Below are 21,135 nucleotides of genomic sequence, written 5' to 3' on the forward strand. Positions count from 1 at the left end.
TGATATCCAAGTGCACCCTGGGCAGAACTAAAAGAAGTGCTTTTCAAAAGCCACTCATCAAATCGTACCTCACAGGCGACGTTATGCGACCTGCGGCCGGTCTAACCCACTGATAGCACAGTGCGAGACCTCACTGGGAGAACCTCGACTGCGCACCGAAGCTGCTCGTCCTGGGCGCCGGCTTGGACTTGACCCTTCCGGCCGTCCAAATTCTGAGCCTCCTGCCGGTAAACCAGAGCTAGTACCTGTTAGTCACCTGCTATGGATCCCAAAGTGACACATTCTGGAACATTCTATAGCACAAAGATCGGGGATGTGTAGCAGGAGAAGAATGGTACTGACCACAGGCATGAACATGGAGATAACGATCATGGTCTCGGCGTAGATGACGAAAGTCGCGAGGAGGCCCTTCTGTGCAACCCAGGTGGTAGCCAGGCTGGCGAAGAAGAAGGCGATGATGATCTTGAGCGAGCTGACGTTAACTAAGACAGGCCCGGCCCACTGCGGGTACGACTCGACGATGAAGACGTTGATGGTGACCATGAGGCACAGGAAGCCGAAGATGATGAGGAACGAGCCGAGAAGCAGCACCGACCAGTGCACGGCAGACTCGCCCGCGTACCCGAAGACGAAGCAGCCCGCGATGCCGGCGATGAAGGGAAGGATGGTGTTGGCCAGGCCGTACTCGGCCTCGCGGACGCCGTTGCGACGTTTCGCGATCCGCGTCGACACCTTGTCCGCCACGGGGCCGACGATGACGAAGACCATGCCCGTGGCGAGCACGAAGGGGACGACCGACAGACCCGTCCACTGGAACTCCCAGCCCTGGGCGAGCAGGGCGAACGAGCCGAGCTGCTGGGCCGCCTGGTTCGTGACCAGGAACACGCTGTTGGCCAGGACGCCCCAGACCACGGCCGGGAAGAAGGTCGTCCGCAGGGTGTCCAGCATCGACTTTCCGGCGTTCTTCCACTCGAAGCCGTAGTTGAATATGCCGATGTTCGTCCAGAGCGTACGTGGGCCGAACCTGGCATAGTCGATCTGGGGACGAACTGCTCCGGGTTCAAGCTTCTCCTCGGACTTGCCGCCTGTGTTCGTGTGCCATCAGTAAGTGTTAATAGAAAGGTTAAGTAGTTTCAGAGACTTACCGAGCGCCTCCTTAGAACGGGTCCATCGAGTCTCAGGGAGCAGTGCGATCAGGAGTAACCACGCGACAATACCGGCGCCTGAAGTGGCGTAGTACAGATATCGCCAATTGTAGTTAGCGGAGATATACGGGGCGGCAATGCCCAGACCGATGATAATGAAGCCCTGTGCAACCGTCAGTTGGTGAGCTTACACATACAGCAAGAGCAACAGGAAATTCTCACCTGGCTAGCCACGATAGCAGACTGTGCCTTGGCGCGCTGGTGGATAAAGACCATATCCTGCACAATGAGCGGGATCAACGCCTCGACCGCACCAGCACCCAGTCCCATGACCGCTCGTGCAGCGAGGTGGGACTCCAGGGAAGTTGACAGTCCTGCCCACAGCCCACCAGCCCAGGCGAGCACAGCCGTCAAAAGAAGGACAGGACGGCGGCCGATGGCGATCGAGAGGGGGACCAGCAGGTAGCTCGCGATGCCGTTGGTGAGCAGCGGGATGGTGGCCAGCATAGACACCTCCTCCAGGCTGGGCGGCTTCACGCCCTGCGGGATGACGGCCAAGGGGTTGAGCTGCGTGCCCTTGCCTCCGGACGCGGCAACGAAGTCGATGTTCCTGATCGTTGTCGGGTCGAGGCCGGCGTATTCGAGGAGGAATATGGGGATCAGTGAACCGATGATGACCTCGGCGGAGAGGGCCAAGGAGCCGACTATTTCCATGGGCAGGACCAGTCAGACGCCATAATTGAGTGGCCAGGTACGACGATGAGATGCGTTGAGGCTACTCACAGAAGCAAAGGGTACCAACGGCAGTCCATTTCCTCCAATTGGGCAAATTCAAGGGATCTGGCGTCTCGTCAGTCTACCGTTGCATATTTGTGATACTACCCGTATTGAGAAGTCTTACCCTTCGGATCTGATGTGGGCATCTAGGCAGTGAAGAGTCAGCCTGGTGTTTTCCTTAGCCGGTGGAGGACCAACGCACCGGAATCAACCTCAGGTTTCCATTCTCATCGAACATGTCTGCGCTACCCACGACCTGCGTTGAGTCGCCATCACTCCGAATCGACATGACCTCGACATCGGGTTCCTTCTTGTCCTCCGGGTACGTATCCATCTGAGCGAACGTGTTGGTGTCGACCCTCTGGAGGGGCCAGCTCATACGGCCCGCCATATCTGCTGGCTTTTGTTGATACGGATTTTTTGTTTATTTCGGGCGCCGGGCCATTAGAGAGAGAGAGAGAGAGAGAGAGATATGAAAGCCTGGTGAGAGGTTGCAGCGAAGCGACTCAGGATGGCATGTATATCAATGAATTGCCGACTTCACAACACCATGGCTGATCCCCAAACGCCAAAACATGTAGCAAAGAGCATATACGTGAAAGAAGGTATAAGATGTGGCAGCAACACAAATGGGAGTGTTTCGAGAGAGAGCCGCCGATGGCCATCATGCAGAGCAGTTTGAGGTTCTGCTCCCCTGACCGGTGAAGTCACAAGGTTTGGGTGCCCAGATTGAACTTTGCCCAGGCTCTAGGTCTAGTGCATTGTGGGCAAGGTCTCGACTTTGACGTCCGGGCGCTGTTCCTGGGGATTGACCAGGGCCCAGGTGGTTATGGCTCCCTGTCAGGGGCTTCACGATATTTCGTTGCAGACATGGATCCCACTGAATAGACTTCAATAAAACCAGGGACATTCACTCCGTATTGATGGGGCTGGAGGCAAGAATAGTAGCCTAGACTGGGCAAATAGCAAGGCTCTCGTCTGAAGGATTATACCGTTAGTGACGTTCACCAAGCGCATCTGCTGCGCTCAGACTGCCGGCAAACTCTGACTTTGGACGATCCAAGACGGGTCTTGGTCTCCGTTCGTGACAGCCATGACTCTTGATCCCAGCAGGCCGTAGCGACGGGAAAGTGAGGGCTTCCAGAAGACGACACGCAACACCGTCAGTCGATGATTGGCATCCGCTGCGCGAAGTTTTGTCATTGCACACAAACACCAGACGGCAACCGTCTCGCCCCTGCCACGGCGGATTGTGGGCAAGCAGGTGTATGACTGGCTTGCCGATGCCCGCGGTTTCGAGCCACCGGGATCGCCAGCAGCCTGCGCAGATCCGGTACGCTTGACGTGTCTGCGAGAGCAGCAGTATGCAGGCGTCTCATTGGTGGCGAACCGTTGACGACGGCTGAGGAAGTTAGTTGTATGCGCTGGATGCCGCAGTCAGTGCGGTGGGCGGCAGTCTCAGGAGCTGCAGCTGCGCCAGGGTTGTTGCCGTGGACAGCGCATTAGGGCCCAGAGGCTGAAGATGGTGTCCCACCATCCATCCCATCTGGACAACGGCCACCCGGACTAGTGCCTTGCTCTGCCCGGTAGAATGCGTCTGCTTCCCCGTGCCGACGTCTCGAAAATGGTTGGCGAGTTGCTATAAAGGGCCGGTGGGGCGGCAGATGGCGTGGCGCGCACGCGGACTCAATCCACGCATTGTGCACAGATATTAACGGTAATCGACAGACAGTATCATCTGTACGCACGTGTGACTGGTGAGGTTGAACAGATGCTGGGCGTTGGAGTGGGCTCATCATTAGCCCGGCAGTCCAGTTGTGATCACCGCGTTGAGATTTTGAGAGGTGAAATGTGAGGGGACAAAGTTGTCGCTGCTGCTTCAGGCTTGGGCCAAGCAGAACGCATGGAGGCCATGAGACAGCCCCTGGACCGGAGGCCCATTGTCGGCAAGGATGTTGCCTGTCAGATCTGGGATACAACGTGGGAGGCCCACTCGCGGGATCCAACCCGAGTGCCATCTACTAGCCCTACGACGGCAGTCCCACAGCAGACCCAAGGAAGATAGGCAACTGCTTGCCGTGGCCTCTATATTATGATGGGCATGTGAATTGTTGTCCGGACTCTTGATAGTTTGATGATAACAAATATGGACCTATAGAAGCTTTCAGCACCACTCATTTAGCTTTGGGGCACGACAGGAGAAGCTTCTCCCCGTCTCCACCCGGCCACCGTGCTCTGGTCGGTCGGCGATTTTTCTTGTTTGTCGCTTCGGCAGCCGCAAGCCGCACGAGTGAGAACGAGGATGCTTGGGACATCATCGTGTACGGCCTGACTTTTGGGCAACCAAGAATTGACATTGCTGATCATCTCGTGAAGTGGGCAGACTGGTGGGCAGTCAGCTACCTGGGTCGCGCCCGCCGGCACAAAGATTGTTTGGCTGAGGCGGCATGGCATTGTGTGAAGAGGCTTGTTGGCTATACGTGCTACACGTATGTACGCAGCACAGTATAATGCCTATCTCCCCGATGATTTCTAGCGATACTGCTTACACGGCTTCTCCAGGTAGCAAGATGCGAAACGCCACGGGCCGACAAAATTAACTTAGATCCTTGAGAACCACACAATATACGTGTATGTCATCCATCACAAAGGTTATCACCCCGTGTCAGAATGCCTTGGAAGTATAAGCCTCATGCAGGGCAAGGAGTCCCAGTGCGGATATCCCTCCACGACGTCGCAGAATCAGACGATCTCACAGATGTGTCGACCCGTGATGCCGACACGCATGAACTCAACGCCATCCCGCCATCATATGGAGGAGACAAAACACTCTGGCGGGAAGTGGAGTGAAGGGCTGAGAACTGGGATCTTCCGAACGGGCCCGTGGCTTTTCCGCAACTCTGATCATAAACTTGGTTGAAACAATCATGATCGACCACGCGCGCGCAATGTCGGCGCTCACTCTGTTCACCGCGGTGACGACACGCACGCTTACAAATGCTTATGCTGGTTTGTTCGATATCATCAGGTAAATGGACACATGGATTACAAAAGCTCCTGAGCCGCCAAGTCCTTATTCGTCACATCAAGTTCGTCCGGATATGCCTGAGATGGATGAGTTGTAGTGGCTTCTGCACTGCAAACTGGCGGCAAACGCAGAGCAACCATGAGCTTCCCTAAACTGGTCATGTGTGTGGCCCCGGGCGTTATGTCTATGCAGCAGACACGTGCAAACCGAACGCCAATGCTAAAACAAGCAAAAGAATTATGAAGACCGAGCCCTGAACTGACACAGGCACCCGAACTGGCTGGCTGGCTGGCCGATCGGCCTTGTGTCAGCCCATTAAATCCCCTGGCCAAGCAGGCGAGCAATCAGAACGTAGAAGAAAATGGCGCCGCCAGCTATCAAAAGTTTGTGGTCGGCCATCCAGCCCCTGCCCGCCTCTCGCTGCTGCACAACCGCGTCCACGACCCCTTGCACCTGGCTGCCGCTGGTCCCCATGGAACCAACAAGCGGCGGTCCACAAGGCGCACCGGCGGCATTGAGACTCTGGCCAGTGGCAACGTCGATCTTGTTCTCCTTCATCCACTCCCAGTTGGCAGCGTCCTCTTCAGGCCACTCCTCGCGGAACTTCTTGCCACCGTCGCCGACCTTGATGTTTCCCTTCTGCGCGGCCTTCCCGCTCTCGTACGTACCGCCTCCGGTCGAGTTCCACCAGCGCGTCCGGGCGGCCAGGAGCCTGCGCTCCTCGGTGGAGGCTGTGATGGAGCCGGTCGTGACATCGTTTGACGTCATGAACGACAGCAGACCAACCAGGATGGTGCTGACACTCCAGGCCGGGTTGAAGGATCGCGGGTGGAAGTCGGAGATGGTGAGGCAGAGGCGGGTGGAGGGCGCAAAGCGTCCCGACGGGGTGTGCATGCGGATTGCTGGTGGCTTGAAGGGGTAGTCGGTCGGGAAAATGAGTGTGCCCCAGTACTGGCCGTTGTGGTACGGTGTGTCGGGCGGACCGGTAATCAAGTAGTGCCATCTGATTGAAGATTCGGTCAGTCACATCCAGGCGATACCAGACCCGTAGGTCGCCACAATAGGAGAGAGCGGGAGGAATGGACATACTCTAGTATGTTGGTCTCGCATGGGTGGGCGACGATGTAGGGCGTGGGCTCCTTCTGCATTGTCTTGTACTCGCGCGTTAAGCGCGTCCGGGCGGCCTTGGTAGCCATGGTTGCTGTATGGCGTTGTGATCAATATTCGGCGTTGATGGTAATGGTGATGATGTTGATGTCGATGGTGATGGCAAATGATGCTGACGAGCGCTCCCGGAAATGATTCGGCCGACTCGGGATGGGCTGGTCAGAAAGGGAAATGTGTCACGACGCCCCTGGTGAAATGGAGAACGCAACGGGCGCAAACGATCGTACAAATACTGCGTGAAGACTTCTAATGCCCTAGGCGAATCGGACGACGAAATGAAAATGAGAAAGCACCCAAAGGAATGGACGTTGTCCGGGGCTCGGTGCGTGTCGAGAGGCGACCTTTCTAGGAAGCGGGCTGACAAGGTCGGTGATGGATGTCGGTCGGGCAAATTGGTTAGAATGGGGTGCAGAGTGGCACCTTGTACGCATGCGGCAGGCTCACGGTGCCTGCTCAGGCCGGGCAGGCCGTTGAGTCTACTGTTAGTGGATTTGGTGCGGGTGGCCTAAGGTGCTAAACTTCTGTCAATGCTGGGCTTCGATTTCCGTTGGGCGTCTGGCCGCGCCCATCAACACTTCTTGCTGGAAATCACAATGCTGAGCACTGTGAATGGTTGTTTGGTGAATTTCCAAGAGACGCATCATTCACCCATATTCTCGCGATCAAAGCGGTGCATCACTGCCTGTACTGCTACCTGCTCAATTATCCTCCCTGACGGGGGCCGTAAGCACGTCGCAAGAGACGGGATACGAGGGAAGTAGTCAGGTACCTCCGTACCTCACCAGCCACAAGCACAGCCACTTCGGGTGCGAGAGCGATCTTCTCCGAGACGCGACTGCTGCGGCCATGCGAGATATCTAAAAGGTTTCCAGACCATCTCGCAAGGTGCACATCAGCCAGAGAGCTCTTGGAAACTGCCCATGGCTTCCAATCAAAGCTCCGGTGGCATTTCTGTACGTATCATGCCTGTACACCTCCCCTCAGCTGCCTATTAGCACTCAATGGCTAACACCAGGTTGTTCGCAAGGCCATCGAAGCCCTCCAGAAACTCGAGACCGATGCCGCCATTCTGCGCCAGGAGGCCCAGAACATGGAGCAAGCCGACCTCGCACGGCACCAGCAGGCTCTGCAGAGACGGTTACAGCTGGTCAGCCAACCCTGAATACCCGCGAAACGCTGCGTTCAACAAAAGTCCCTTCTAACATGCAATCAACAGCTGAGCGACCATCTCCAACGACCGGCAACCATAAACTCCATTGAGGTCCACGGCGCCAAGAATACTCGCAGAGGCTTTTTGGACCCCGTATTCGCCCCTCTCGTTGGAAACGGTCGCAATGCCGGCACAACACTCGGCGAGGTCCTCGCCGGCGTGCAGGAAGCCACCTCCAAGCTGGAGCGATTCGAGATCTTCAAGCCCGAGCCCACCGTCTTCCTCTCCGATGCCCGCGACTCGAACCCCCACGCCGCCGGAACCGATATCGATGTATCCATACGCGTCGCAGAGAAGTCCCGGTTCATGCTGAAGGGTGGTACCGACCTGGGTAACGCCGAGGGCTCCGGGTACATCAACTTGCTCTGCAGGAACTTGTTCGGTGGGGCCGAGCAGCTGTCAATCAACACCAGCGCGGGAACACGGACAAGGTCGGCCTACAGCGCGGCACTCACTGCCCCAGTCAATGGCAACCCCGATCTGAGACTAACCGTGGAGGGACTGTCCTCGAACACGCAGAAGGACTGGGCAAGCCATGATGAGCTGATCAAGGGGGGTACTTTGAAGGCGGCGTGGCTGTCAAAACAGGGAGACTTGCACAACCTTGCATACTCTGGCACATGGCGACAGATTACTGGACTGAGCGCTGGTGCTTCGCCCACTGTTCGGGCGGATGCTGGAGACAGCATGAAGAGCTCCCTCACCTACAGTTTGACCCGTGATCGCCGGGACAACCCGTTGCTCCCCCAGAGCGGCTACCTTGTAAAGACGATAACGGAGTTGGCGGGGTTCGGTCCCTTGCGTGGGGACGTTGCTTTCTCGAAATCGGAGGTTGAGCTCGCCGGAGCACTTCCCGTACCGCTACCAGGCGTCAGCAGCAGCCGGACCGGCATCTCCATCGGCGGTGGTCTCCGGTTTGGTCTTCTTTACCCCCTCCCCCTTGGCTGGTCCCCCAAGGGTGAGTCCATTCCCAGTTTGATCAACGATCGATTCCAGCTTGGCGGCCCCACCGACGTGCGCGGCTTCAAGATCGGTGGACTAGGCCCTCGTGAGGGAAGCGATTCCGTTGGTGGCGATGTCTTCGCGGCGGGCAGCGTCAACATGCTGCTCCCCCTTCCCCGTACGGGAGTCGACTCACCGCTCCGGCTGCAGCTGTTCGCGAACGGAGGCCGTCTGGTCGCTCTGCAGGACCAGAGCAGGGCCCGCGAGCAGGAGAGCAAGGGACTGGCGATGAGCCCTGGCGCGGTTAAGAGCGGCATGAGCAGGGCCATCAGCGAGCTGAGCAACGGTTTGCCGAGCATAGCGGCTGGTTTTGGTCTGGTGTACGCGCACCCTGTTGCGAGGTTTGAGCTCAACTTTAGCTTGCCTCTGGTAATGAGGAGAGGAGAGCTGGGACGCAAGGGTCTCTCGGTTGGTGTGGGTATCAACTTCCTGTGATGAGCGGATGATGGATTGAGAGACGGAATGAGACTACAAGAGCGCGCAGCTGAGGATGTAAAATAGGGCTCAAGTACCGAGCAATGTACAATTTGAATCAACTCATGACTTGACCCTGTTTACAGATCATCAGCCCCTTCTTATACTCAAAGCCACTGATCGTTCCATCCAACTGATAGATTCTTCTTGAAGCGGCTGTAGAGCTCATAGTAATGCTAAGCCATAGACTTCCCCCCGCAGACTATGCCTGATACACATGACCCTGGAAGTGCTCTATCTAAACTCTGTTTTCTCCTATGCCCAGTTACCTAACGTGGCACCTGGTCTTTTCATCGGGAGCCCTACTCATCAATGGCTGTTCCCAGGCCACCTTGTGCATCCTTCAATAGTACATCCAACGTCAAACGGAAGGACAGGAGAGACCTGTCTGTTCCCCTGACCATGCGAGACCAAATTTATCGAGTTCATCAGAAGTCTACTGGAGCAGCAACTTGATCGACTTTTCTTTTCCATTTCCTAGAAAGCACCAGTTCAGTCAGGTGTGACTTATCTGCGACTCTTCTACCTTCTTTCAACTTGCTTGACACTCAACGTCGACCGGACTTTCAAATAAGTCGCTACTTTCGCACGAACCTCTAACAGCACACTGGGCCTGCCATCATAGGAACCTTTGCTGTCACGACAGCTCCTGGGTCTCAGCTTTCGACCTCGGAAAGCATTACCGACGGTGGCATGGTGATTGGTTCCGAAGATTTTGCTAGTCTGCGGTGAACCTAACCCTTCCTCTCCAACAGACTGATATTCAACTTCAGATTCAAAGCGTTCAAAGGCAATTAGAGAATCTTGGAAGTATTCAGGCTCACTCTGAGGCCCCGAATGCTTTCTGAACCTCAAGAACTTTTGGGGCAGTCACGAATGGTAAGTGATTTGGCCTGGTGTTACACGCATGGCCTTCACATCCTGACCAGACCAAGATTCAGCTTTCAAGACCCGTCGACTCATATCACAAGAATCATTCTTGAGAGCGGCATCCAACCCAAACATATTATTATCCACTTTCTTCGACACCGAACTTGATTTCCCTGATTCAATAATACTTCTGTCTGAGACCGTGCCGAAACCCCTCGATCGCCGTTGTTGAAGCCTTCAAGTCACCTTCACAACTGCCGAACTGCAAACTGCATTCCCAACCGATATCTTGAGAAATCACTTCCTTTCCCACAAGAACTTTCCAACCATCTGATCAAGAAGTTGCATGCCCGCTTAAAAGTCGACATCATCACAATTTCAAGATGGAAAGAACCGCTGGCCTGGATGGAGAGGCCAAGGGAGATGGTGCCACATTCAATGTTGCATTGTTTGCGCCGAAAGAATGGGCCATCAACGTGAACCCTTCCTCGATCGGTTGGGCCGTCACGACTAATAAGTCTGAGAGAGATAAGGGAGCCGACTCTTTCAAGGTCGTACTTCTACCGGAGCAGATGAAAAAGCTGCAGCATCAGAAGTCACCCATCCTCTCTTCTCCCTGTTTGGAGACTGGCAGCAGCACCATGGAGGGGTTCAAGAAGGGAAAGCCACTCATTTCTCTGTCCACTCCCATTCGCGCGTGCGTGGGTAAGAGCCGACCCCAGGTGCTGTACCGTGCGGTCCACGAGGAACATCCCGGCAACGGTCTGCGGTCGCGTGGGTTTACCAACATCAAGACTGATCAACTCAGCTTCATGTTGCACTTCCATCATCACTTGAACTGGAAGCGCCGTGACGCAAGCCCCTTCATGTCCACGACCACCGATTGTGCTCAAGCTGCCAATGTTGCGGCATGGTACGAGCGCGAAGGTTTCCAAAGCATCGAGGTTCTGGTGATCAAGGCAGACGAGAGCGAGTGGCGGAGTCAGTCAACGATCTGGCATGTCATGCAGACCGCAGCTAAGCTGGGACTAACTGACGTGCTCAAGAAGGCGTACTGCAAAAGCGAATACCTGATCCAGGACTACATCCCGGCGTCTTGTGTGACCCGAGTCCGATGGGAGGAGATGAAAGCCGACATAGAAGCTGAGACAAGCGAGATGGGACAGTCCAGAAAGCGAAAGCGAAGCGTCTTCGAATGCGATCGTCCGGGAGATGAGACTGTGCTGAGCAACGAACGGAGTCGGAAGGCTTGGGGTGTGGTAGAGACTTGTTCGCGGCTCAAGCAACAGCGCTACTACATCCAGAGAGAGGATCTCAAGTAGCAGCGTCACGATTGGTGAGCACGAAGAACGGTGCCACTGTGAACTTTCTCTTGGACTCTTGAACTGGGAAGCTATTGGCAGCTTGCTTATTTTCTTGGAGACGTGTGCCTCGACTCGGAGTTATCACAAAGGCAGGAATTGGTGGATTCGATGCACGTGGGCTCAGGACATGGCTTGAAAACTTGCGCAAAATCTCATGAGTGATGCACTTGGGGCATACTTTCTGGTATCTGGGGATTGCAAATTTTCATTTTACCCGCAAAGCCTCCTTTACAAGTCCACCTAGGTAGCTTCCTTTGCAAGTCTCGAGCTGCCGGGCCGAGGAGACAATTGCTTCATACCTTCTTCAAACCAAGGTAAATATTTGTTGATTCGCATGAGACCGATGTTTATCTATTTCGCATGTCTGCTTGTGATCACGCAAATGCCTTTCGCTTTCAGTTCTAACATTATCCTGGTCGGCATCTTTCCTCCCGCAAGAGCCAACATGCGCACAACTTCACGAGGGATCGAGAGAGTCGTTTTTGAGTGGAATATTAGCACGTATTCAGATGAAGCCACTGCCTCTTCAAAGGATCCGATTGCTCCTCAGGTTATGCCATTATTCAAGTGTGAGGCATGAGCTCCATTGTTTATCGTGAGCGGAAGACAATGTGTGGACTGCGACAACATTTACATTGTTCGATTGTCACCCGTCTCACTCAATTACCTAGGCATGCAGAAAGGTCCAATTGTCCAGACAACTACCAGAGCTATTCCGACGTCACCTACCGGGATTTTCGGTTGGGGAGACTTTGTTCCCCGCATCGTTCATGAGACCCATAATGTAACCAACGGCTACTCCATGAGACGGGTTGGGTGCCCCGGAACCCGAGGTCCACTTGGCAAACCAAGGACTGATGTGCCCTAGTTCGGTGACGTCTAATTAGTAAAACTACTTGAAAGTTAGTTATCCCCTCATCAAAGCTGGACTCGACAACCCGGCCGGACGTGATATCGCGTCGCCTTCAACCAGAACCCCCCATCTCTAGTCTTCCCGGCTCTCAAGATATCAATTGATGCAAAAAGCCTTGCAAAAAAAAATAAAAAATTCAAGCATGGCGACCACTGGAATATTGATGGCCGGCTTGACTGGTCTGGCAGCCTTTCTATACGGGCCGCCTACTTCCCGAGTCCTCACCAAGATCGGCGCCTTCAGGTCCCTCAGCTCGACACCACTGGCTAGCCCAGACGACCTTGTTGTCTTGAAAGACACTACTCACTGCGAGGATATCCATTATTACGCCCCTGCTCATACTCTATTCACCGCATGCGAGGATGTGAGCGCGACACGCTATCAGTGGTTTCCACCTCTAGGCACCTTCGGCGATGCGAACCTGGCGTGGAACAGCAAGGGATCTATTCACATCATCGACCCAGAGGTAAGTCGACCATAGGCCTGGGTTTGAATGCGGGAGTTGATGGGCACACCAGCTGATGCAAACCGCAGACCAGGGAGTCCAAGAGGCTTACCTTTGAGAATTTTGACGGGCCTTTCGTCACCCATGGCATCGACGTTATACCGGACCCAGAGAAGTCAGAGAGCGAAGCTGTCTACATCTTGGCCGTCAATCATGTTCCAAACCAGGCTGTGTACCCGCGGGATGGAAGCACGCCGGAGTCCGACCCAGGTACAGCTCCCAAGGCTGCCTCCAGGATCGAGGTCTTCCACCACACCATCGGCGGGGGCTCGGTCAAGCACGTCCGCACCATCTCGCACCCGCTCATCAAGACGCCCAACGACATCTTCGCCGTCAGCCAGACAGAACTGTATGTCACCAACGACCACTATTACTATGACGGCCATATGCGCCAACTCGAGGACCTGTGGCCTGGTGCTCATTGGTCAAACGTGATCCACGCAGTCGTGTCCGAGGACGGCAAAGTGGAAGCCAGCGTGGCGCTGGACAAGCTCCACAGCCCCAATGGTATGGGGCACGGGAGAACCGCGGATGAGATCCTGGTGACCAGCGCTGTTGACGGCCACATGTGGGTTGGCAAGCTGGGGTCGTCGGGTGCGAAGACCATCGATGTCGCGGAGATTATCGATATCGATTCTACCACCGACAATCCGAGTTACTACTTGGACCCGTATGCCAGTACTGGCGACGATGTGAGCGGCTTTGTGCTCCCAGGCTTGAGCAGGGCCATCGATCTTGCTCGATACGGCCACGATCTCAAGGTGAAGGAGGGCGCGATGGCTTGGCATGTTACGCCTAGTAAGAACGTCACAGGGCAGTGGGACAAGAAGTTGCTTTGGGAAGATGACGGTAGCATCGTCAAGAATGCTGCTGCCACGCTTCTGGTTGGGATCGATCCCAAGAAGGAGGGTGGAAAGAAGAAGGCCTGGCTCTATATCACTGGTTTCTCTTCCGAGAACATGGCTGCAGTCAAGGTCGACCTGTCGTGATGGAATGGTTGATGCGTGATATGGAGCGAACACTTTGCTCACTGTGTAAGGATCATCTGAGTCTACAAGGCATTTACCTGTGTATTTTCTACAGTGGTGGACTGGGACGCGGGCGACTTTTTGGGACGGCCAAGTGGTTCTGTCATTTCCAACCTGAGACCTAGCTAGGTCAGCCAGCAATTTACACGAAGAATCGTTTCTCTTGCTATAGGGGAAACATGGCTTCATTCTGCCTGTCATGACTTCAAATTCCGCTCTTCGGGACACATTTCCAAGTTCATGTACCACCATTCACAATTTGATGACCTTGACCATTGGTTCCAGAGACCTGCTTTCCGAATTCCTTCTTTACCTCTTTGCTGATTCCATGCATATCACAGAGATCCTGCTCTCGAGGCAGATCGCTACCCATTACCCAGCTGCCGTGGATCCCAGCCCTGAGCCTGAACGGGAGCTCAATAATGGCAATTGGACCTTGAGCAATCTTCGCCGTGTCCAGGATGACGATCTCGGTGAGCAATTTGTCCCTTCTGTTTGCTACCGAGATCAAGTATCCGTCAGCCTCGGGGGCTGCTCGCGCGCAGGAACACAATTAGCTGGCATTCTTTCACCGTATCTCACATGATTGATATTCTTACCATCGAGCGACCTGGGGACGAAGGCCACTTCGTGTAGAGCCGTAGACCTTCCAGCTGACCAGTATTCATGCTTCCCGGTCTCAATCGAGCATCTCGCAATAGAGTTGTACGCCCCTCCGATGGCAGGCTCATGGGAATTCGGGTCGTGCATGGCCAGGAATAATTGACTATACGACTTGGTCTCGTAGCGTGCGTCAACCTTCGGCATCTCCCCATCCAGGTTCACCAACTCCGTTGGCTCGACGTGGGGGTCGGTAGAGTTGAGGTCGAACTTCCATCGTACATAATGGCTGATTGTGCTGTCCTTGGGTGGCTGCGCGCTTGCAGCTGTGTGCATGTTCTGCCCAACGGGTGGGAAGAACCAAAACTGCCGTTCCGGTCATTATGTACTTTCCTGAGCCGATGGTGTAATTACAAGTCTGAATTTCTAAACATACCTTATTATGATAAGTCAGTGGAGCATCCAAGTAGACACAGCCATCGTCGCCGTCGAATGCATTACCGGTATGCCCGTAGACTATGACACGGGTTAGAAACTTGTAGCAGAATCATGACAGGGACATGAAGAATCCTCATTGCTTAAACCAAGACTCGTAACTGTTTGACGGAGGCTTGTGGTTAAATGGTAGGAAGGGCAAGCAGAGCCCGCTTATAAACGAGCTCTTTGTCTGCGACAACTGAAGCCCTGCAGCAGCTACTCACATGCGTTCCTGTAATGGAACCACTTGATGTCGTCTGGCTTTGGATTCCGCCGCGGCAAGACGCCGAAGGTCAAGGGCTTGTCCTCAGACCACGCGAAGTGTTTATGACCCTCCTTCAACAATTCGAGAGGCACAGTAGTCAGTGGCGTCAGGATGAAGATGACATATTTATCGGTTGCAGCCATGTCATGCATCATGCCTACGAATGGGGTCTGAAACCAGCACTCTTCAAGTTTTCGACCATTCTTGTCGAACAGGAAATATGCCACATCTTTGGTGGCATCTCCCTTTGCTTCGTAGCCCATAGTGATCATCTCGCCTGTGTGAGGATCGACCTTGGGATGAGCCGTGAAAGTAGGGGATGTGTATTGTCCATGGAAGTTATAGGCACCTTGGCAGAAATCAGCCATGCTCGACTAAGACTCGCGAATCGACTTACCCTTCGTCTCTAGAGTATCGGGATTCATCGCATACGGCAGTGAATCCTCTTTCAATGCTAGTAATTGGTTCTCAAAGTACACCACATGTGTGTTGGCAGTCGCATGGCAGCGCGTCCGGACTCTTGGGTCGTCAGTATACCGATTCCTATACTTTCCGTAGACCGCCTTCCTTGCGGAGCGTTCGATGGTGAATTTCTCAGTCCGAACAAACTTCTGCTTAAAGTCCGCGTGCCCGTCTTTGATGCGCACGGCATCGACAGCTCCATCGCCATTGATGAAGACGTCGTCATCATATAGTGGCGCCCACAACGCGTCAGGCATAACCCGATAGTAAGTACCATCAATCTGAGGAGGAATCTCTCCTCGAACCATGCAATTGTATATCTCGGCCTCAAACCGACATGGCGCTTCCGGCCCTTTGAAGAACGGGTTGTCAGGGTAGCGTGTCTCCGGCTGGTAGTCCAGCTTGGCTGCACATTCGCTGATATCTGCCATTTTTCATCGACCTGTCTCTGATGCGGGCGGAACTGGAAAAATGAGAGTGAACAGGAAGAAGCTTACGGTGGCCAAATCGTTCCCGTCTCGAGTGTTCCGTCTATGTTGACCCCGCACATGCACAACATTTAAAGTCGGCACGCATAAGCTATTAAGCTGCAACGGGATCAAGATGTCCCTACCGATCCAGATTCTCACACCAATTAGTTATCAGGGTCTAGCCTGTGGACATTTACTCAGTTTCGCTCAAAAAGTGGCTTAGATTGCGCCTCTGCAGCCTTGACTGGCCATTTCCGTCGTGCGCGCAAGGTAGATTAAGAACATCAACGTAGGCACAAATGTGACTAATCTGATAGTTGCATCAAGATCTATAGCTCCTAGTACTCCGTGGAATATCAACAGCACATATTAAATCTACGCTGGCTGATGCCAAACAAAGGAGAAGACGTGCTGTACTTAAGTACCTGATCCACCATGGTAACTTACTGAACCAGCCCATTTAGGGTGGTCTTGGACGAAAAGACAGATACATTTACTGGTGCGATCAATCACATGAATGTACTCAATAACTCATCATAGATTTGAATACTTTGTCTGACGAAGGCTTCAAAGTACCACGAGGTCTCAGTCTATCGACCTCGTTGCCGAGTGTTTTGAACTGACGCAAACTATGGCTTTTTTTTCTTCAATTCCACTACGCAACACATTCCATCAAGCGGCGGAGAACAGAGCGTAGGAGATCAATCATAAAGGCAAGAGCAGTGGCTTGTGAATCGATTGCGCGCAGGGTCGATCAAACGACTAGTCTCAACTGCCACCCGAAGTACAATGTTCGCTTGAAGGATTTCAGCCAAGTCCTCTCGGATACTGCCCATGCATGACTCCCCCCCCCCCCGTCGTAGCTATCAGGCTGAGAGTAAATTTGCCTTGTGATGTTGGTTACTAGTTAGTGTGCGAAGATGTCGTATTTCGGTTGTTATCCGGTTGATTGGTGCATCCCTACGTCGAGTTTCCAGTCTAACCGCTTTATCCCTCTCTGCTGGAATTACTGTATGACAGGTGTGGGTGAAATGAAGCACTGCTGGGACCATGACGAGAAGTGGGGGGGGAAGTTAACGACACATATGTAAACAATCACTCTCCACATGGTATTATTTCTGTTGCAAGATAGTCCCAAAGCTCTTGCTGCACAGCTGCCTGCGTTTTCAACACATCTCCGCTGAAAATTTTCTCAATGCCAATACTTTGAAGCTGTCGGGACTTGCCCGTTATCGTCGAAGGGAACTGCTGAATCGGGTCAAGGGCGCATAGCCACACGGCTCTTATCGAAGCTAGCGATAGCATCATCGCGAAGGATCACTGGGGGCTGGCTGCCCTGCATGAAACTCGAGACGCTAATTTAGTAATCAACTGACTTTTAGGCAGCGTGGTCCATATATTTCCGTATACAGGTGGAACTGAGTGCTGTGTGGCCGGCGCGTGCTCTCGCAGCCCACCGCTCGCTCGTAACGGCCAAGACGTCGGGCGCGATAGGCACGCAACCTTCACTGCTGGAAGCGAGATGGAGTCTCCCGTTGTTCGCACAATGGGACCAGATCGGGCCTTGCATATCTAAGCGAGAGCGCCTCACACGCGCATGTGCAGTGCCCTGGCGAAAACATGGGTACGATGTCACCCGGCTAGAAGGGCCGGAACATGCAGCCATGGGCCAACGCATCCGGTTTGGTGGGCCAGGTAGTCGGAATACGGGCAAGCTCGAAAAGAATCACTCATACGGCGCATGCAGCATGTGTTCAGGCAGTCGCCAGAGGCGAAGCGCCTCCTCGCGGGTAAACCAGTATAAGATTAGGCCTTGGCTCCATTGTGACTCTGAAAGATGTCCTCCCTCGGTGCTTGCGATAGCCGTCTGTGTTTTGGTGATACCCCCTTTCCTTCAAGTTCTCTCTTGTTCTTCAGCCAGAATGAGGTGTTCCACTATACTTGTGGGATTGCTATGCCCATTGCATGTTCTCTCAAAGGCTGTGTTTGCACATTTTCTGGTAAGCCCTTCCTCATCCACTGGGACAGTCCGTGGTCTTGTCTCATGCAAGGACAAAACCTAGGCTTACCGGTACTAATAAGAGCCAACAGGTTGACAACACAGCTCTCTTCACCTCATCAGACTGGGAAAGAGAGTACTCTTTGGCCCGAGAAGCGCTGATAGATGCTTTCGTTCTGAACATTGCTTGGAATGGAACTTCGAACGAAAGACAGATCCCGCTGGCCTTTGAGGTCGCCAACTCCGTTGGATTCAAGCTGTTCTTCTCCTTCGACTACGACGGCAACGGACCTTGGCCCAAAGACGACGTCCTCGCGCTGATGACGAATTATCAAACAAATGGCGCCTACTACACAGAGAACTCACAACCGTTGGTGTCTACCTTCGAAGGCGGTTCCAACGCAACGGATTGGATAGACATCAAAGCAGAGACAGACTGTTTCTTGATCCCAGATTGGTCTTCCCTTGGCGCACAAAAAGCGTGGGATGCTGCCGACAATGTCGCCGATGGTCTCTTTAGCTGGGACGCGTGGCCGAGTGGTGTCAGGCCGATGGACGGCAGTGTGGACGAGACGTACCTTGGAGTGGTCGACAAATCAAAGTACATGATGGCGGTCTCGCCGTGGTTCTATACCAACCTTCCAGGATACAACAAGAACTGGGTCTGGAAGTAAGTGTCACCTGCCCAGGTGGTAGATCCACCTAAAAGGAAGTCAAAAAAACGTTTACTGACTGTCATGCTCGATTAGTGCAGACAATCTTTGGGTAGATCGTTGGGCCCAAGTTATAAGCGTCCAGCCAGCCTTTGTTCAGATCATCAGCTGGAATGACTTCGGCGAGGTACGTATTTGCAAAAGAGAAGCATGACTCCTAATGTGCACAGAAAGGTTACTGACTTCATACCAGTCTCACTACATTGGGCCTTTGCATAGCTCTCCTGCCATGGAAACGGGAGCACTCTATGATTATGTGTCTACCATGCCTCACGAGGGTTGGCGCAATGTCCTTCCTACATTTATCTCAATGTACAAGAATGGCACAAGCGATGTGACTCAGGAGAGTATCACAGCATACTACAGTAAGTACAACTGAGGCCTCTCCATACCCCCGACGCCAGATCTAGATTCTAACATGCATCACCCCTTTACAGCTCCCGAAAGAGGCTCGAACTGCAGCACAGAAAACACCACCTTGAACACTGTCAGCCACAGTCAGACAGAGTATTCCGTCGATTTGCTAGGCGGTATCAAAATCTACTACGATGCCGCGCTCGCATCCCCTGCCAACATCACCGTCAAGCTTGGCGAGGTTGACGTGCAAGCAACATGGGACGCAGCTCGGTCGCCCGCCGACGGGGGCCCCGGGGTCTATCATGGTTCCTATGCAGTTCCGACTCTACCAGACGCGGACGAACCGTCCCCCGTGGTAGTTTCGTTAACTCGTGACGATACCGTCATCGCCCAGATCCAAGGGATGAGCATAGGAGGATGCAGTGAGACGGGCATGCAGAATTTCAACGCCTGGGTCGGAACTGAGAATGTGGTGGGGAGTGCAGACAGTCTGGCATCTCCGACTGCATCTGCCTCCGGCCTTGGAGTTGTGCTTTCAATAGTGCTCTTTGTTACAGCGTTGCAATTAGTCTAGAGATGATTTCCGTCGAGATTATTGTTTAGCGTCATTGAAGTCATTATCACTCTGCTGGGAGAATATTCCTGGTCCATCGGTCCGTACGTTTCCGGTCAGGAACTCCCATTTGCAAGGACTGCAACTTGCGCCTCAAGTTTGAAGCATCCCCTTTGCATATTTCCAGGCAGGCGCCTCGATGTTGGGGCAGACTGGGATCTTTCCTTTGAAATAACTTCAGGATCAGTCATTGACTTACTGTGTGGCTTAACTGCCAAGGGCGGCGGCCAACAGTTTGTGAGGCAAGCGTCCAATCACTTCCAGTCAAAGTGCGTTCTGGGGATTCTACAAGTAGTATCAAGGGATTGAAGATAGAAAAGTAATGGATTATTACACTTTATGAGCGAGTTGCCCAAAATATTATTACAGCCCAATCTAAGTGAGGCGTCTATGTTGGTCATGCGCTATTAGACCGTCTCGTACATCTCTATCTTGTTTGGCGGAGGCTGCTTCTTCCCAAACACCTTGCCAGTGACCTTCTCCCCGAGTGTGTCAACCTTGCCACTCATGAAGGTCTTGACGAACCCGTAAACCCCAGAGACCAGCCAGAGGATGGCATTGACGAGGTCCACCCAGACGGCGCCCTTCTCGACGGCGGTGCTGCTCCCCTTGTACGAGTCATCGTTGTCCCGGTGGAGGAAGATGCCAGCAAATATGCCAAAGACGACGATCCACAGCAGGAAAAGCGTCAGGTCCCACGAGAACAGGCGCGCGGTCTTGAAGCGGTTCGACACGGCGCCGAACGGCGCGGCGACGGCGAAGGCGACGGCGGTGACGCACGAGAGCCCCGCGACGACCAGGCCGAACACCCACTCGGGCGAGGGCGACGTGCCCTCGGCGCGGTGCTGCTTGTCGACGCGGTGGCCGTAGAGCCCGACGATGACGAGCCCCAGGACGAACTGCAGGCCGCGGACGACGAGGCGCGGGATGTTCTCCCAGGCCCTGAGCGGGGCCGAGGCGGCCTTCTTGCCGTAGCTGATGCCCGTGTTGGCGCCCCGCTGGGCGTGCGCTCGGGGGTCGAGGCCGTCTTCGAGGAGGGTGTCCTTGTTCTTCAGGAGGACGGGGAGGAGCTTAGCGATGGCCATGATGATTTGTAGTTGTGGTGGTGAATCTGATATGCTGGCCCGCAGCTGATATTATCTGAAGTCGCAGGATATATATAGATGAAGATGTGGGACGTGGGCAGCCCTGTTGGAGTCTGTCGACTGAAAACCGTGGGTGACTGAGAGTCGCGCGTGAATGCGTACAAGAATATGAGTACGAAGATAGGACTAAACAAAAGGGAACTCGTCGTAGAAATGCCAATTGACACTGAAGGCACGAAAATCTAAGATGGTGCGCGAGGAGAGCCGCTCAAACTTCTAAATATCTCCCTCCACGCGCGGAAGCTAAAAGAGAGACAATAGACAGACGATGCCTTGTGGCGGCGCTTCTGTTGTTTGTTGCCGCGCTGAAGTCGGTTGGCGCACAAAGCGGCCACACGTCAACTTGGCAAATGCGAGCCGCGTCTGAAGGTGAGATCGTGGTTGCCAGTCAATTGAGGCCTGGCCCGAGACGCCAGTTCATTGTGTGCAGGGTCAAGTTTGAGGCTCTAGCCCAGCGAGCGCGTGTGGACAAAGGGGGGGGCCAGAATAATTGGCCAAGAAGCAATCTCGCGACAATGCAAGGCCCACTTTAGCGCTGCACCTCCCACGCC

The 21,135-nt window shown here is 53.9% G+C and overlaps 8 protein-coding genes across 8 annotated transcripts; 4 read left to right on the forward strand and 4 right to left on the reverse strand.

Moving 5' to 3' along the window:
• Positions 1–259: 259 nt before the first annotated feature.
• Positions 260–2,313, reverse strand: INS49_009678 (uncharacterized protein; the record flags this gene model as incomplete). The annotated part of the gene is made up of 7 exons (XM_043170406.1): positions 260–283; positions 343–1,085; positions 1,146–1,308; positions 1,368–1,849; positions 1,929–1,985; positions 2,047–2,068; positions 2,125–2,313. 7 exons carry the CDS (start codon positions 2,311–2,313, stop codon positions 260–262), a joined length of 1,680 nt encoding a protein of 559 aa, XP_043024971.1.
• A 2,952-nt stretch (positions 2,314–5,265) lies between these two features.
• Positions 5,266–6,146, reverse strand: INS49_009679 (uncharacterized protein; the record flags this gene model as incomplete). Its single annotated transcript, XM_043170407.1, has 2 exons — positions 5,266–5,953; positions 6,040–6,146. The coding sequence occupies 2 exons, from the start codon at positions 6,144–6,146 to the stop codon at positions 5,266–5,268; spliced, it is 795 nt and encodes a 264-aa protein (XP_043024972.1).
• An 891-nt stretch (positions 6,147–7,037) lies between these two features.
• Positions 7,038–8,764, forward strand: INS49_009680 (uncharacterized protein; the record flags this gene model as incomplete). The annotated part of the gene is made up of 3 exons (XM_043170408.1): positions 7,038–7,070; positions 7,145–7,264; positions 7,334–8,764. 3 exons carry the CDS (start codon positions 7,038–7,040, stop codon positions 8,762–8,764), a joined length of 1,584 nt encoding a protein of 527 aa, XP_043024973.1.
• Positions 8,765–10,056: 1,292 nt separating this feature from the next.
• On the forward strand, positions 10,057–10,995 carry INS49_009681 (uncharacterized protein; the record flags this gene model as incomplete). The annotated part of the gene is made up of 1 exon (XM_043170409.1): positions 10,057–10,995. The coding sequence occupies one exon, from the start codon at positions 10,057–10,059 to the stop codon at positions 10,993–10,995; it is 939 nt and encodes a 312-aa protein (XP_043024974.1).
• A 1,097-nt stretch (positions 10,996–12,092) lies between these two features.
• Positions 12,093–13,444, forward strand: INS49_009682 (uncharacterized protein; the record flags this gene model as incomplete). The annotated part of the gene is made up of 2 exons (XM_043170410.1): positions 12,093–12,416; positions 12,485–13,444. 2 exons carry the CDS (start codon positions 12,093–12,095, stop codon positions 13,442–13,444), a joined length of 1,284 nt encoding a protein of 427 aa, XP_043024975.1.
• A 277-nt stretch (positions 13,445–13,721) lies between these two features.
• INS49_009683 (uncharacterized protein) lies at positions 13,722–15,718 on the reverse strand (the record flags this gene model as incomplete). The annotated part of the gene is made up of 5 exons (XM_043170411.1): positions 13,722–14,017; positions 14,083–14,449; positions 14,520–14,599; positions 14,785–15,174; positions 15,223–15,718. The coding sequence occupies 5 exons, from the start codon at positions 15,716–15,718 to the stop codon at positions 13,722–13,724; spliced, it is 1,629 nt and encodes a 542-aa protein (XP_043024976.1).
• A 1,961-nt stretch (positions 15,719–17,679) lies between these two features.
• Positions 17,680–19,400, forward strand: INS49_009684 (uncharacterized protein; the record flags this gene model as incomplete). The annotated part of the gene is made up of 5 exons (XM_043170412.1): positions 17,680–17,757; positions 17,849–18,426; positions 18,506–18,596; positions 18,663–18,834; positions 18,907–19,400. 5 exons carry the CDS (start codon positions 17,680–17,682, stop codon positions 19,398–19,400), a joined length of 1,413 nt encoding a protein of 470 aa, XP_043024977.1.
• A 446-nt stretch (positions 19,401–19,846) lies between these two features.
• Positions 19,847–20,524, reverse strand: INS49_009685 (uncharacterized protein; the record flags this gene model as incomplete). The annotated part of the gene is made up of 1 exon (XM_043170413.1): positions 19,847–20,524. One exon carries the CDS (start codon positions 20,522–20,524, stop codon positions 19,847–19,849), a length of 678 nt encoding a protein of 225 aa, XP_043024978.1.
• Positions 20,525–21,135: the final 611 nt, after the last annotated feature.

The sequence above is a fragment of the Diaporthe citri genome (assembly GCF_014595645.1).
Source record: "Diaporthe citri strain NFHF-8-4 chromosome Unknown scaffold_4, whole genome shotgun sequence".
Lineage (NCBI taxonomy): Eukaryota > Fungi > Ascomycota > Sordariomycetes > Diaporthales > Diaporthaceae > Diaporthe > Diaporthe citri.